Source organism: Oreochromis niloticus, linkage group LG17, assembly GCF_001858045.2.
Source record: "Oreochromis niloticus isolate F11D_XX linkage group LG17, O_niloticus_UMD_NMBU, whole genome shotgun sequence".
Classification (NCBI taxonomy): domain Eukaryota; kingdom Metazoa; phylum Chordata; class Actinopteri; order Cichliformes; family Cichlidae; genus Oreochromis; species Oreochromis niloticus.
Genome location: NC_031981.2, coordinates 11,444,508 through 11,461,549, shown reverse-complemented (window position 1 = coordinate 11,461,549; position 17,042 = coordinate 11,444,508). Strand labels below are relative to the sequence as shown.

At 39.2% G+C, this 17,042-nt stretch overlaps 1 protein-coding gene across 4 annotated transcripts in view; it reads left to right on the top strand.

The window, feature by feature from the left end:
• chchd3a (coiled-coil-helix-coiled-coil-helix domain containing 3a) overlaps nt 1-17,042 on the top strand; it is a 75,502-nt gene that overhangs the window by 12,016 nt on the left and 46,444 nt on the right. For all 4 annotated transcript variants that reach the window (XM_005451647.4, XM_003444961.5, XM_025899774.1 and 1 more), the window contains exon 5: nt 9,390-9,570. In XM_005451647.4, the coding sequence (XP_005451704.1) occupies nt 9,390-9,570 (181 nt within the window). The remainder of the gene's footprint in view (nt 1-9,389; nt 9,571-17,042) is intronic.

The window sequence follows — 17,042 nt, the reverse complement described above, 5'->3', positions numbered from 1 at the left end:
GGTGTGTAGATGCATATTCAGATCAGTGTTTAATGTGGCCTTTTTTGCCATTTGCTTTTTCTTGGGTCCGTTATTTGCTCATTATTTCTGTCCATTTGTATTACTGTCTATTCATGTTCCTAGTTAGCAGCTGGCAGGCAATAATACATGGAACAGCTTTTAAGGGTATTCTGGGCTTTGAAGAGAGCTTTTAAAGGGAGAACTGGCTAAACAGTTAGTTCAGATTTCATAGGGATTATGTAGCATCTGATTCAAGCCTAGTAAAATCACATCCTGTTACTCTACTTATGTGTGGCATTGGTGTCTGACCGTACCTTTTTGACTCATCAGACAAGGGGACAGGTAGAAGAATAATCAACACACTAAGCACATTTTTAACTGGGTGCTGTAATAAATTGCCTTTAGGTTGTGACAGTTCAGAGACTGAATCTGCAGGGGAAACGGTCTTGAGTCATGGGCTTGGCCCCTCTTTTAAACTGTAACACAGACAGCAGAGGACAGAAGCGGTGCACCTGCGAAAGACAAAAGTAAAATACAGTAGAGGCTCTTGCTTTTAATTAAAAGACTGTTCTGGTGCAAGCATTTTCACTGCAGTGTGTTGGGTAACCTTCAGCAGCCTTCAGAGATGTACTCACCAAATGGAAAATCTACCTTCATTTGGTGCACGGTGGGTGTTAATTTTAGAGCCTTTCTTTCTGACACCAAATGTTTCCCAGTGTAATCGGATTATAAAAGCAGTGTTTAAAAGGCAAGACTAACTGCAGCCAGTGGGGTTTGCAATGGAAAACAAATTTTCTAATTAAAAGGAGCCAGTTGAGGTGGTTCCGACAGCTGGCTAGGTTTACCTCTTGGGCATATCCTAGGTAAGATGTTTTGGGCATGTCTTACCAGGAGGAGGCCCAAGGGCAGATTTGGGATACACGGGAGAGATTATATCTCTTGGGTGGCTTGGGAACGCTTTGGTGTCCTCCTGGAACAGCTGGAAAAAGTGGCTGGGGAGAGGGAGCTCTGGGCATCTCTGCTTCGACCATCATTGGCGTTACGGTTGTAGATTGTGATGAACTTTCTTTCTTTCCTTTGTTTTGAATTAACATAAAGTCATAATAACAGCACCTTCTCTACTGTAAATAAATATACATGTTTATCGTTGCTGTTACATCTTCTGACCTGCCTCAGGGCATTTGTTCTTTATCAGTTCAATGAAATAAGCTACATAAACAGTGGAAGTTAAAAGCATATTTCAGGCCTGCTTCTAGAGCAAATAACTGGGTGTGCATCCAAAGTTAGTGAGGGTGGTCTCGACCCGTGCAGATCCCAGTGGAAAAACCTGGAAACTATTCTAATAGATGTCAAACCACATCTTTATTGATACATACTGAGGTGTCAAAACTACTCATTAAAGTAGAGGGGAAATCGTCAGATGTCATCTTTATGGGCAGAATAGTTAAAATATTACATTAAAAGAAACAGACAGTACTTTCTTCTCTGTGCTTAACGCCATACTTAAAGATTAAAAATGGCTTCCTCTCCTTTTTGCTAACATAAGTGAACTTCGCTGGACATAAATAGATGAGCGGAACACAGTCTTTTTTCCCTCATCTGCGTTGTCAAATCATGACTAATTTGCTGTAATATTTCACCCTCTTACAGTGCAGATGTGCAGATAGTAACTACTATACAGGTAGTATTATACTGTTAAAAGCAAACAAGGCATAGTGAAGGTGGTCACTGCTGGATTGAAAGACACAGCGAGGACTCTCTAATTGTTTTCTTTTTTCCTCCTCTGGAAAATTAGAGTAACAGGTTAAGTTGTTGTTTTTTTTTGTGTAAAGTGTATCAAAGCGAGGCCAGCAGGACTGCTTGTTATCTCACTGCTCACTAGTTAAAGAATCCTGCAGTGAAACTGCTGCACCGCATGAATACAGAAAAATGGAACAATATTTGAGGATTTACACAAGATGCATGATACCAAAACGTCAAGGTCATATTCTATGCAAATAGTAGGTTAGGATGCCAGCAGAGTCGGATTTTATTCATATGATCTAATTAATTTTAAGTCTTACAGATTCATTCAGGATTGATAAAAATAAACAGAACAGTCAAATGTCTTGTTACTTAATACAATGAATTGGCCTTTTTCCTATCATTGCTACTTTTTGGTTACTCTCCTATTTCTCTCATTTAATATTGTTTCTTGTTTCCATTCTACGTGGTATCACTGTTCAGGCAGACAGTTCCTGGGATGTTCGAGGATCGGCGGTGTTTAGATTAGGCAGTATTTCTTGTGCTTGGCTCCGGGGCCGTAAATGAACTCCGGAGATCTGGCTTTGCATGTTTTGCTCTGGTAGGAGTGAAGGAAGAGCTCTGAGTTCTGAGTTCATTTAGGTGCAGCCTAAACTGATTTGTTGCAAGGAGCGGGTGCAGGGAGAAGATTTGCCTCTGCCGTTTCTCTGTGAGGCATCAGAGCAGAACGACTCAGAGAAAAGGATGAGAGAAGGAGGGATGAGGGTAAGAGAACTCTTACACCAACCTGACTCTGCTCTGTAACGCTCTGCATCACTGTTTGATCCAGTTCTTCTTCTCTCTGTTATTTTTTTCAAGTTTTCCTCCCTGTTGCCATTCTTATACTTGCACTTTAGTCTTTCCCTGTCTTTCTTTCTTTTTTCATTATCTCCTGTATCCTTTTTATTTATATCAAACTCCCAATACTTTTCCCCCACCCCACCCTCTCACGTCCACCCTCCCCATGCATCAAATGCATGTGTTTGAATCTCCAACTCTAACACTCAGAGGTTAGTTGTTATGAAACTTCTTCCCATTATTTCAACATGTAGTCAAGCAGCCTGTGTTGGCTTGTGCAATATAATTGCATGTCAGACTTTTGAGTGAGAACACTGACCTTCTCTCCGAGCTTCCGTCTTCCCACCCTGTTAACCATGCCGTCTATTAAATTCTTTATTGCTCCCAGATCAGACGCAGACGGTCTATCCTACAGAGTCTAACATTTTGTTTATTTTTATCTTTTATCTTCACATCACAGACATGTGCTGAAACACACACACACACACAAAGCTGGCACAGCTTTCAAAAGACTTTGAAAGTTGTGAGGTTATTTAAAAACAAACAAATAAAGGTCCTGAATTTGACATGATTTAGCCCGCATTGTTTCTGCACAGCAATTATATTCCAAATTGCATCTGAATCGACGACATTACTAGTCTGAATGCACTATGTACTGTTTCATCTTTATCATGTTCTGTGAATACTGTGATGTAGCAACTTTGTAGTACTGTCACACCCACAGCAGTAATAATAACAATAGACATGATGAGAATAAAAGTGGTTTTCCTAATATTAGTAATCATATATTTAGTTGAGCCCTTTTAAACAGAGCTCACAAAGACCTGTACAAGCATACAAACAGAATAAAAACAGTACCGATAATGAACGACTGTACGCCCACGCCACATAATCAAACAGCTGCTAAGTTGATACTTTGAATCTAGCCATCCCTGACACTATAACTATCACCAGGAACTACCTGTATTATGATAAAAATAATATGGCTGGAATGCCAATAATAATACCCTAAATGGACCTGTTATGCTCTGTTCCAACTCCATGTTTTAGTTTGTGCACTCTGCTAAAGTAGCTGTTTTACAGTCATGTGGATAAAGCTTTAGTTCAGTTGTTTGTACATTAGAATGACATTTAGTAAGAATAACTTGAAGTAATAGTTTGTCTATATGATTTTATCAGGCTCCAACATCACTGTGGAAGTATGATTGGCAGTGGCACAGCATTTCAGTTTTCAGTGCTGAACTTCAGTTCATTGTAACACCTTGATTTTTTTTTCTTTTTCAGCCATTCTGTTGTAGATTTTCTGCTGTCGTTGGGATCATTGTGCTATTGCATGACCTAGTTTGCCCCAAGCTTTAGTTGTCAGACAAATGGCCTCGTATTTGACTCTTGAATACTTTGGTATATAGAGGAATTCATGCTCGAGTTAATAACTTAAAAGGTGCCCAGGTACCGAGGTTGCAAAACTTTTTTTTTTCACAGCTTTTCTGCACATTGAAAGAGAAATTGCACACTTGATGCTCCAGACCAGTAAAATGATAAAAGGTCTGCCTTTATAGAAGTGGTCAAACTTGCTTTATCACTCACTTTATCAAGTGCATTTGCTTAGCAGTACCTGGATGGTACTTGCACTCTTAATCAGAAAGGGTGTGCTTAGTTTTTCCCAGAAAAGCATACGGTCCTTCTGCAGTCCTTGGGTCTTCTTTGCTCACAACCATCTGGAATGACCGCAAAACTGGCATCATGCGGAGCCAATAGTTGAAAGAAACTGTTTGAAACTGAGTGTTTAGAGCAAACCTGAACCCTGATAAAGGGATTACATATTGATATACTGACATCGTTATTTGCATGTTTTTCATGTTTTCCCCTGTGTTGATGAATTAGCACTTGTTGGGAAACGTGCAGGTTAACAAGTGTCATTAAATCAACCAATCTCATAAGGTACTGATGCTGATTTTTTTAGTGAACTTTGATATCATATGTATTTCTTGCATTTTAAAAAGCTTAGAGTATGTATGGCTGCCACTTTGATTAGGCCTCTCTCATAAATTGTAAAGAATTAAGTGTCTGTGGAACTTCTCGGTAAAGTAGAACTCAAAAATAGTACTGCCAATGTAACTGTTCTAAACATGTGTGAAACCTGGAAACACCTTGCAACAGTCCTTCCCTGCCCTGCCGAACAGCCAAACCAAATCAGCAGCTTGGTGGCAACTACACTTGAGCACTGAACCCTATACTGGAAATTCCTCGATAATTGCAGTGAGCATCTTAAAAACAATCTGTTCGCATCCCTGATAACTACCCTGACACCAAGAGCTTAAAGTGCAGTACCAGCTGTAAGTAAGCACCCTTGCAGTTCTTTTGGAAAATAAATTCAACAACAACAATATCTTGAGCTCACAGACTGTAGCAATGAGAACACGTCTTTCTCAGCATATCTGTATATGTGTGTGTGATGCAGTCATTTCAGTCTTTCATTTTCTGCATGATGAGATCTTTTCTATAGAGCTCTTTCTTCCAAATGATGCCTCTTGTAAAATTAATCATATTATTGCGAAACTACTCCTATCAACAATTTATTAGGCCAGTACCAATGCCATTGAACTGTAAAACAACAACAAAAAAAATCAGACATCTGGATTTCTTAGTATGGAAGCATATACTGCTGATGTATTCGGTTATTTTTATTGAGTCTGTCCACTCTAGCAGCAAATCTAATATCTGTAGAATCGGTTTTAGGGAGTTTGGTTGTTAAAATGTCATTTCTAATATCATCCCAGTCTTTTAGCTACATAAGACACTCCTGCACAGAATGATAAGCATCAGACCTCTGAACTTATTCTGCTCAGTTGGGAGTTGGAGCTCCGTGTACTTTGTCTGATAGGAGAAGAAATCAGGTGAGAATGAAAGTTTTAGCTACTGATGAGGCTTGATTGTAGCTCCTAAGACTATTGCGATTGTGTCTTTATAGTTTTGGGTAAAGTAAGTGTGGGATAAGGCTTTTATGTTCTTTCTGCTGTTTTCCGCATTAATCTTCCCACGAAACTGATTGTCAGTGTAAGCGTTTATATGTAACTCTGCTACAGTGTTTGATAGCACCCACTGTCAGGTGCGGTGTATGTGCGCGTTTGTGTGTGTCAGAGCGAGTGCATAGCTCTATAAAATATTCATAGCCAGCGTTCTGCGACATTATTCCTTACATCAATATTGCATCGGGCCTTTAAATGCTTTTGTTTCAAGGCACTTGGGTTGAGCTTGCACTGCTATGCAGGCCTGTCAGAATCCAATACTGTATTGAGACACATCTTGTGCAGATGACAGGTAGACAACAGGAAGGATTAATGGGTGAAGAGCTGAGGAGAGAGAAGGATGATGACTAATGTTGAGTTAACAGGAGGCATGGATTTAAACTTCCTTTGTTTTGATATTTGCATAAAGGTAATGATATTTAGCTTCAAAGTGCTGAATATAAATGAAATTGGCATTTTTTGAAATGTACTTTCTACTCATTGTTTTTGACTTTTTGTTTTTGGATGACTATGCACACAAAGCTTGCCCTTAATTCATTTCCAAAATCAACGTATAATTTTTCCCGTATGAACTGCCACAGATCTGATGTCTGCCAGATTTAAAAATAGTGCTCTGAAGAAGTGAAGTATTCCTTAGTCCATCTGTTCAAGGTCACCTCACGAATGTGGCGAGTTCTTTTCTCGAAAGGTCGACACAGTTCGACCCACTTGTGCTCTGTTCCTCTTCAAAATAATGATTCCTCAGTGGTTCTGACTTTCCATCTTTCTGTTTTTAAGGCTTGAGCCAGGGAACAATCAAAGCTCTGGTTACTCGGCCAAATGATTCCCTCTTTCTGTCCTGAACCCGGCCAAACATCATCCACTTATCCTCCAAAGACATGATATTCTTCCCTTCCCCTGCACTCTGTACGTGTTGTTTTTTTCTCTCTCCCTCTCCGACTCTGGTTCAACCATTCTCTACCTCAAAGCCCCTCTCTTCCTCCTAGTGTCAATCTTCTACAGTCGAATGAAAAATGCGTCCAATATCCCAGAGACAGGGCAATAATGACTGGAAAGCAATAGAGGTGAAGCAGACAGATAGCATCCTGCTAGTGATAGCAGTCTTTGCTTGGGTTAGCAGTTGTCGGGAAGTCGGTAAAAAAAGATTTTTTTGCTGGGCTGTCTATTTTCTTGGCCCTCTTTCTTTCTTTTGTTCATATGGTAGCTTTTGATACTTTGTCAGGATCTTTTATAGGTGATATGAATCGCTTATATTTTTTAGTTCACCTACACCCATGGAAAAAACAATATTTCATAGAACAACACAAACCACGCTATTTTAAAGTTTCCTTATCATCTATTCAGGAACTTATGAACCTTTTTTACATGGCAAATGGCAAATGTCTCATTGGGTACATTTTTATTGAATTCTATTCTCCTGAAGGTGTCAAACTTGGCATGTCCTAAATGTGAAATTTGTAGCTTTTAGTGGCCCACATGACTGAAACCAAACCCTTTTTCTCAAGAAAAGTGATATACAGTCAGTCATGTGTCATAGTTTTAGCAGTAGCTTGTTGGATAAAGGTAGCTTAGGTGCATTAGCAGTGCAGGCAGGGAAGCGTGGATCGGAGGGGAAATGGTGAATGTAAAAGGCCATTAGGAGGCACCCTGTGTGTCTGTGTGTGCGTGAGTCGGAGCCTGATGATGGATGGAGTCTGCTGACGTGTGCAGCCCAGTGGACTGTGAGACTGGACATGGCTGGTCTCTCTCCATCTCTTTCTCTCACTCTGTGCTTCACTTCTTCTTTGCTTCACTTCCTCAGGGCCAAACATGTCATGTCGCCACTGCTCACACACTCGCCTTACTTTTGTCTGTCTTGCAGGCTTTTCATCTGGGTCCCCATCTAACCTCACTTTATTCAACATTTAATGGTATTGCAGCTTTTAGACATCATACATACTTTAATTAGCCCGACCTACCCATCATTTCCTCAAAGCTGGTGTCTTGGAATGGTCAGTTAGTCAATTCTGTCCATTGTGGTTGTCTAAATGTTCGGTGTATTCACAAGTGAATGAAGAGATAATGGGATTCTTTCGAAATGGAATAAAAGATGAAATCCTATCGGGTGTTTGTAATGTCAAGAAAATATAGCCATGAGTTGAGGAAGCCACCCATGACTCTCACTATACACTTGCTGTGTAGGATGATCCATTTAAATTATCATAATGAGCCATAATGCACAAACCTGATGAGGCTGTAAATGAGTCATTTAACTTTTCTGTACTTGAATTCTTGTGAAGAGATGAAATAAAACGGGAAGAACTACTTATTCTGATGAATCCCAATTTATACACACCTGCTGTGTCTCCTCATTGGTTATCATACAATAAGAGATGAGTGAGACCTCTGCTGAGGTTCGTAGATGGCTGATTCATATGTGAAGGAATTTGTTTTGACTCATTTTCATTCATGTCAAGAGTGTTTTTCAGGGCTTTCTTTGGATTTTTGTGATGTTTTCAGTCTGTCATAATTCAGATTGCCTCTCACTCTGTCTGTTCTGTTTATTTTACCTTGCTGTGACTGTTTGATTCCGAGCAGAGGAAGACTTTCAGGGTTTCAGGGATGTTCCTCCTTATTCAATCAAGCACACTGTCACCGAATAGGGAGCGCGTTGCTAGGCAACTATGAGAACCCAGTGACAGGGTTCAAATGGTGGTCCTGTATCTGCAGAGTGCGTACTGCTTCAGTCTATACTACTGCTTCATAAGGTTGATGTTCCTTTTTTGTGGTTAAATGCTAGCGTTTTCTGTTTATTTACTGTAAAGTCACTCTTTAGTTTCACTATAAAGAATTGATAAATTCTGATAGACATCTGATAAATGGTTTCAGTTTCACATGACTGTGAATTTTATAACTTTTTATTTTTGATTTACCCTTACTTCTCAAAGCTGTCATTTTTGAGGAAGATGTGGAATAGCAAAAACATGAGTATGGATCAACATTCAAAACTGAAAAAAATGAGCCCACATGAAATTGGGAAACAGTGCAGTTCCTTGATTACCCACTTGAGGCTGGCTCCAAAAGCAAGTTAGTTTATAGGCCATGTTAAAATGTAAATACACTTGTTTACAGCCTCTCACAAAAAATATTTTTGGTCTGTATAGAAAATTCTCTCTTCCTAATGTGGAAAATGTAATTATTTAGAATTATAATTAATTATTATTGTTAGAAATGTACTGGCTAGGCGGTAACCAGTCTGCTAGGCTTCCACTTATTTAATTCTGGTCACTGGATTGGACTTCTCTATTATGGTTTTTGGTGTTCATGTTATCATTATGGCCAAAATGCTAACATCAAGCTTTTAAAATCAGACTTTGCAAACCGGTGGGTGACGTTGTGATGGCTACTTCTGTTTTTTACATACAGTCTATGGATTTATGGATGTTTGTTGGATTAAAATAAAATTCATATACAGAAGCACCGTATTTACATTTGAGACCTTTTAATTGTTTTCAGAAGAACTGCATGTCACGTGAGCATAAGTAGTCTTGTAAACACTGAAGAAGCTCATTTGTTGTCGCTTGAACCTAATAAACATAGAAAACTGGATTTTGAAGCGCCACATATACAGACATGTTGTACCAATGTAACAGATTTTCTCTCCCTAATGTGGAAGCATGTATGAATGTACACTAAGCTAAATTATGCTAATCATGCTAATTTATACATGAACTTATGGCATTTAAATGGTTTTAAAGGTGTAGGAATGTTTGACTTTTTTTTGTTTTTGATGATACACAGGGCAGAGGCAGAGAAGGCCCGGGCATCAGCACAGGCACATGCTGAGGCTAAGTCCCAAGTGCACGGTGAAGTGTCCAGGCTCCTGTCTGAACAGCGAGCTGCGGTCCAAGAGAGCCTTCAGCAGGCTTTCATACGGGAGAGGATTGCTGCTGAGGATGAGAAGCTCCGTGCTCACCTATTAGTAAGTCCTTGAGAAAAAGTAGTTAATATGTTGCTGTGAATGTGGCAATTTCATTGTATCTTGCTAAACAGTTTCATGCATCTTAAAATGCACATGAATCTAAATCTGCACCATGACCAACACTGCCATTAAAACATGGTGGCTAGAGCTTTTCTGTGTTTGAGTCTGCATGTGCTCTCTCTGAGTGCTTAAGGTTCATTCTGACTGTGAAAACACACGTAGGTTAGATTAATTTGCTGTTAGGCAAGTGTGAATGTGAAAACTAAAGACTGTGTTAGCCTTGTGTCTGATTGCTTACCTGTGCAGGACATGCCCTACCTCTTGAACAGTGTCAGCTGGAACTGGCTCAGGAGTGTTGTGCAGTGTCAAACACTGCTGTTTTGTTAAAGACACTTTGTGCATTCCAGAGATATGTGTTCCCCTATGTGTGTCTCCCATGGCAGATTGGGTTATAGCTGTTGAAAGAGGAAGTTTGTTCTTGTCCTAAATAATAGTCATGTTGCATGGATGGATGGATGGATGGGGATGTGTGATGTTTGTCATCACCACAGTTCAAAAGCAGAGACTGACTATTTTAGTTGTATGGACTTGTATTTTCAGAGGAGAGCATGTTTTTATCCCAATTCCAAAGATGCATACTTAATCTATTACAGCAGGGCTTTATAGTAGAAGAATTCAAATGTTGAACTGTCTGCAGTCCAGACCTTTCACTAACCCTCATGAAAAGAAAAGTACAACAAATACTGTTAAGCAGCTGGAATCCTCTGTTAGACAACAATTGGACAAAAATCCTCTCCCAAAGTCCAGCAGCTGGTCTCCTGAGTTTCCAGTTTACTAAGTGTTATTAAAAGAAGAGGGGATGCTGCAGATTGGTAAAGTTTGCCTTGTCCCACCTTTCTTGAAACGTGTTGGAAATTCAAAATGACCTTCTTTTTTTTTCTCGGTTTAAACATTTGTTATGTTTGCTGTGTTCTACTGCGAATAAAATCTGGGTTCATTTTTGCAAATGATTGCATCTTCTTTTTATTTACATTTCACACAGCGTCCCAACTATTTTGGAATTGAGGTTGTACATAAAAAAGGGTCCCATTTTATTTTCACACATTCCTGCTCTGTCACACACATTTGCACTCTGAAGTGAACCTTTTGGCGGTTACGCAGAGCATAAGTGGTACAGCGACAAATGTTAGGCTGTGAGCATCACTGTGAGCAGCAATTCATAGAATATATTCCTTTTCTACCCATTCTCAACACTGTATATAGCAAAGCTTTTTCTGCATTATAAAAACTCATAGCACGGTGTCACAGCACGGCTTACACTTTAAACATAGTACAGTAAGTAAACAGCTCTTTGCTGTAGATATTGTTGTCCTCTTTTCAAATCTCGGCCTGTTCATCCTGCTGCCGTTATAAAATATACCTTCATTTTGAGCTGCCTGTGTCTTTATTTCCTGCAAATTGCCCTTGTAAACATTGTCAGATGAGCATCCTTTACCACACACACACACAGGCAGTGTATTATTTTCAAAAAGAAAACACATTTTCCCTGGAGTGTGGCTGCTGTTTACAAACCTATGCTATTGATTATATAGCTCATTTCACACGTTCATCGGCGTAATAGAAAAATGAATCATTTTGTTGAGAGAGAGAGAGGACGAGAGAAGCGTTGACGTGACTCCTAGCCGCGGGACAAGTGTATGAGGGATCCTTCATTTGGAACTGCTCAGATCGAAAGTTAAAAAAATAAATAAAAGGTGATGAGCGAGAGAGATGGTGAGGATGGCAGACTTATGATGTGATGTGCTTTTCCATTCAGCCTCTGTGAAGAAAACGGTTTCAGTCATAAGTTTTCTGTAATTTAATTTCTGTTGTTTTCATGGGGAGGAAGGCAGGACAAATGAGAGGCAGGATGCAGTTAAAGGAAAGGAAGGACAAGAAGTTAACACCTTTTACTGTACGTATGGAGCAGCGTAGTGGGTGGTGCGTCTTACTGAACTGTCACAGAGGAAAGTCCTTGTGCGTATCTTTGCCCGTATCTTCCTGAAGTAATAACTCCCTACATTTAAGAGAACTTTTCCTTAAAGCTGTGAAGGTATTGCTTGTAGCCCCAAGGCTAACCTAAGGCCATTAGGAGCCTTTGAAACTACAGATAGACAACTCTGCAATAGCTTAGCATTCAGCAGCAGACAGAGCGTACACACAGTCGTTTTCCCTCTTTGTTCCGTTCTTTGTAAGCTATATTTTCTGCATAAATTCACTTGATAGTTGCTATTCCCCCTCCAGTTTGTCTCTCCTTCCTTTAAAGCAGACATAATGCAGCTAAAGAATCTTTGTCAGAAGGTTTTACTGTTTTAAAATTGTGTATGTGTGTGCGCCTGTGATAATTTTCTTCCATTCGAGCATTCTTTTGGAGTGCTGGAGTTTTAATAGAATGTGACGGGTTATCAGTGAAGGCGCAGCGCCGTTCGCACCACTCATGTAATTGTCAAGTCAGACGCTTGCACACAGCCAATGTTCTTTTCAACTGGAAATGGACTTTTGCATTTTAAAAGACAGCCTCTCGCCCAAGACGTCTCCCACCCATTGTCATTTCACTCCGTGTTTGTCAAACTCCGGGATTGTCTACTACCCACAGTGAGCTCACCTTTGATGAAACATTAAACAAGTTGTGTTGCGTTGGGTCCATCCCCTGCCTGTCTGTCTTTAAGCCCATCGATGTCTTTGTGTGACATGTTTTTTTATTATCAAATGCTAAGATGCTCAATTTAAAATGTCAGCAAATAAGTGTATTGAATCTTTTAAGTTTTTTTCTCAAATATATTGTTTTTAACTACTCTTCAGATCATCCAGTTGAGCAATTCTGCACAGATTACCCATCAAATTAAATTTACATTGATGTTAAGAGCATAAGTATCAGTAATTGAAAGGAGAAACTACTTCCAATGGCAAAGTCTATAAGTTTATTAAGTCAGAGCTCCCGGGTGAAGTTATGGCTAAGCATAGACTCTGGTGACTGAGGGAACCTTTTCAAGGTGATTTTTCAGTATTTATTGCACTAGTCTTCTTCACACCACATGTATTGCCTTGTAGGGTTCTAAAAAAGTCGATACTTGGACAATAATCTGTATTAAAAATTACTGTTAGATTAGATACTCATTTGCACACACACAACACCTTTAAGCAGTTGACATTCACGTCACTGAACAACAGTTTCACGATTTTCAGGAGGTCAGTAAAGCTCGTTTAGCTATTTGCAATTATTCAGTTGTCACATTTTCGGAATTTTGCCATCGAAGATACCGTAAGTATCAGTTGTGTTGACATCCTTAGTGACAACCCTATTAACCTTCAGGCTTTATTCATTTGTTTTTTAGTGGTTCATGAGTTTTGAATTCCCCTCATATTTGCTTTTATACACTTTTTATCTTCTTGATTTATCCTCATTCCGCAAAAAGTGCTTTGTAACTGAATTGACTGTTAATTTTGATGTTGTAAGTCGTTTCGACAAACACAGTATATATACTACGTGTATTGGCTTTAAGTCTAGTGTTGACTGAATATGTTCAGAGTGAGTTATAGATGCCGTTCTGCTGTGTTCCCAGAAAAAAAAGTGACTTGTTGTTGAAAATTACCAGTACAAGTAAGAATGTTTTGAAAACTGCTGGATTTATTTTAGCCCACTGGCATATCTGGTGTCAAGAGAAATGAGAGTGTACTTTTTTTTCAGCATTGTAGAAAGTGAAATAGTTGAGAGCGTCGACTACGTGAGTAAACATTGCATCTGTCACCGATCAATCTAGCTGTCTGACAGTGGAGGACTTTTTATTCTTTGTTGATTTAATATGGGAGGAAGAAAGAAGAAGAAAACATGATGAGAGAAGAGAAGAAGAACTTGAGCAAAAAAGTGACAACAGCATGCGATCTTAAACCTAAAGAATTATCTGACTTAAATATTAAGCCAGAAATTGTGTTTATGCTTAAAATGAATTTCAGAATGTTTCATTTAGATATAAGCGGACCTGAACCCTGCTCCCATGTTCGCTGCCACTGAAAAACCCTTTGTCTATGGCAGCAGTAGCTCTTTGTCCAGCATAGTATTGATTTGTCCCCCTCATTAAGATACAGGTCACGGTGAGCAGCAGAACACCATACATTCCCTCTTCTACTTCACACACAATGAGAGCGGTGTTGTGAGCAGTTATGCCTCCCCATGCTCACCTATAATAGCCATAACCTTCACAACCATTGCTGCACCAATTACAGAGACACCTCTTCTGGAGATTTGCCCCAAGACATTGGGTTAGACTAAGGTTTGGTTTCATTTTAGCTTTTATTGATTTAGATTTAGCTTTATTTGGTCTGGATCCTGACTTCCAGTAATTGATTTATAATTCACTGTTGTTATTTATATACCAAGGGGAACAAGATTAAGAAAAATAAATTCCAATTTATTTTGGGAATCTTTTAAGGAAGGCATGAACAATTACCATTGTTTTTAGCATTTAGTTATTCTTTTCATTTCTATCTGCTATTTTTGCTCTTCTTTTACTGCTTTTACTTTATTTGAATGTTGCCTTTTTAATCCAGCAGAAAAAAAATGTTGTTGTATGACCGCTTGCCAACCTGTCAAGCATGTTTAGGCAAACTGTTCTTTTTAAAAAAGATTTTTTATTCTGTGTCTGCAAAAAACTATTATGTGTGTCTAAACATGACATTGAATGCAACCAGCTATATTTTATGATAAATAACAAGTGTAACCAGGATACTCTGCAGCACCCTGGTGGGATTGCTTGTCTTTCCCGTCCCCGTCAGGGTGACTGGCAGCAGTCAGGCAGCAAGTCTACCGGTAATTGAAACTTCACAGTAGTGTAGGCAGGGGTGTGCGTTGTCATCGACACTGCTGGGTTTCTGGGGTTCTGTTGTCGGAGGGGAACATGTTCACTGTCAGCGATCACATGTGTTCTGCCACTCTGAGGGGGGCACAGCACAGGAAGGGGGAACACTGGAAATGTGTTGATAAAATCTGTTCCTGTGTGGACTTGGTGTTTTCTTTAATAAACAGTAAACAAGCAGACATAATTACTGTTGAGATAATTCAGTATTATGCTTAGTTATACTATTAACGCTCTTATTCACTTATTTTATGGTTGCTTGTCCAAAAGAGAACAAATATTTAAGATTGGAGATTAAACTGGCTGTAAGTAAATGACAAAGCCTCATGATTCATACTGAAAAGCTAAATCACAACACTTATTGTTTTAACTCGCACTTGCTGGGTAACCTAATGAATGCAGTTTTTTCTCATCATGTACTCACTTGACATATTAATGTGGAAGAACTGTGATCGGGAGCTTAATGTAGTAGAGATGGCTTAACCATAAACCTGTATTGGATAACAGTTCAATTAGTGCTTAATTGAAAAGGCATTAACAGTGAGTAATATGTCCTCCTTTTTAGTGGGTACCAGCTGAAGGAAAAACAGAAAAGACCAGTATATAAATCAATATAAATATAATTGTGTCCTTAGTTACTGACAGATCTGTGCTTTTGGCAGAGATCTACACAGACGTGGCCTGAATGAGTCATAGAAGTCTTATTCACAGTGTGCGTCCATCTGTCACTCCACGCATCTGTGTTTTAATACAATCATAGACCTTCGCTGTCCCCTCTTTTGATTTTCAACGACTTTGCTCCCTGCAGAGCTAAACCGGTCTTGTGGTCTATCAATCACTTGGCCATAGCGTCTCACTCAGACACAGACTCTAACCCTAAGGCAGGCTTTTCAATCAAAGCAAGAGTCATCAATCTTTTCAAGCTTTAAACAGTTGTTTGGGTGGGGTAATGTTTTGTCTGCTATAATCAAACTGGTCCAAAACACTCCAATTTTTCATTTGTTTTACTTTTTATTCCACCCCGATGACCTGTAGCACAAAGCTGGAAACCTTAACCTGAAATCTACTGTAGGATTGCATTAGCTTTAGCTGAAGGATAACAAATGAGCAAACAAGCAAAAATGAAGACTCTTATTGAGTTGCGTGCTTATCAACTATATTACTGATGATTTTACTGGCTCTTACCGAAAAAGAAACATATCAGTCAATATTTCATAATATTGTTTTTTTAGATTCCCAATATAGGTTTTAAAAATCCTATATCAGTAATAGTATTTAAAAACAGGTATATAATGTGTATAATTGAAGAGACTCTCATGCAATTCACATTTTTAAAATTCTACAATCATAAATGATTATATACATTGTTAACAAACCTTCAGTGTTATCAGTAAGATTTAATAAATGAACCGTAGTATTAATGATGGCTCAGTAGATACTTTCTAGACATCCATTTCTAGACATGGCTAATCTCATATAGCCATTTAAAGCTGCTTTACTTTGCCCATAGTTGTTGCTCATCTGCAAGAAGCTTTGCAACCAACCTCCACCACAGTTTATTTTTTGATTCTATTACTGCCTTAATAAATGCTGTTTTCTGTGGTTCTGGGGTCTTGCTGGGCCTCTCTCCCTCTGCCTCTGGCTTTGTGTGTATACAGGCCAGGAGGTGTGCTCACAATGCCTTGATATTTCCTTGCACTGTGTGAACGTAGAAGGGTGGGAGTTGCCAGATATAAATTTACCACAGATGAAAATAACAATCTGGTGTTAACTAGTGTTCCTGACTGAACTTAGACATAGGTACAGCCTGGTCGTATTGCATGCCAGTTTTTGTCACCTTTGCTTAAAGCTGCATGTGCTATAAAAGAAAACAACAGATATGGAGATGAGAGAGAATTTGCAACATGTGCAGATATTCTGTTCAGAGCCTCATCCCACCCATCAGCCCTGTAGCTGTTTATCAGTCTTTTGTCACTCCTTCTGTTTCCATCTTTATCTCTGTCTTTCATACACGCACACAGACACTCAGATATACACATTCCAGCCGGTAATGCGATGTTCCATGATTTCTTTCCACTACCTCTGCTTTCACAGCAAGGGATAATGCAGCATACTAAGAATATTTGTTTGCTCACTACACACATACAGACACACACCATGTCCAAGCTGTCAGACCTCAGAGAAAATCAGTACCTACTCTTTCCTTAAACTGTGTTCCATTTGATGCTTGGCTGGCTTGAAAATGACTTTGGGTAAAGCTTAACATTTTTAATGCAACTAGCCCCCACCACCAATCTGTGTTCGCTCTGGTAGTCCTCTCTTTTCCACCCCTCGCAAAACTGCAGTCTCCAGTAAATGTCCTGCTCTTTTTGGAGAATCTTGTGTACTTCAGTTGCGTGCTGTTGCATTTTAGATACAGACGACTGGACCCGGCTGATAATGGGCTGACAATTTAATTTCCCAGGTATTAAAGGAGACTTGCTGGGTTTTGAATTGGTGCCTGTTGGTGGTATTTAAAGAAATAGTTTAAAAAAACCCATTTATTTTCTCTAAACTTCCACATCACAGAGTATGAAGAAT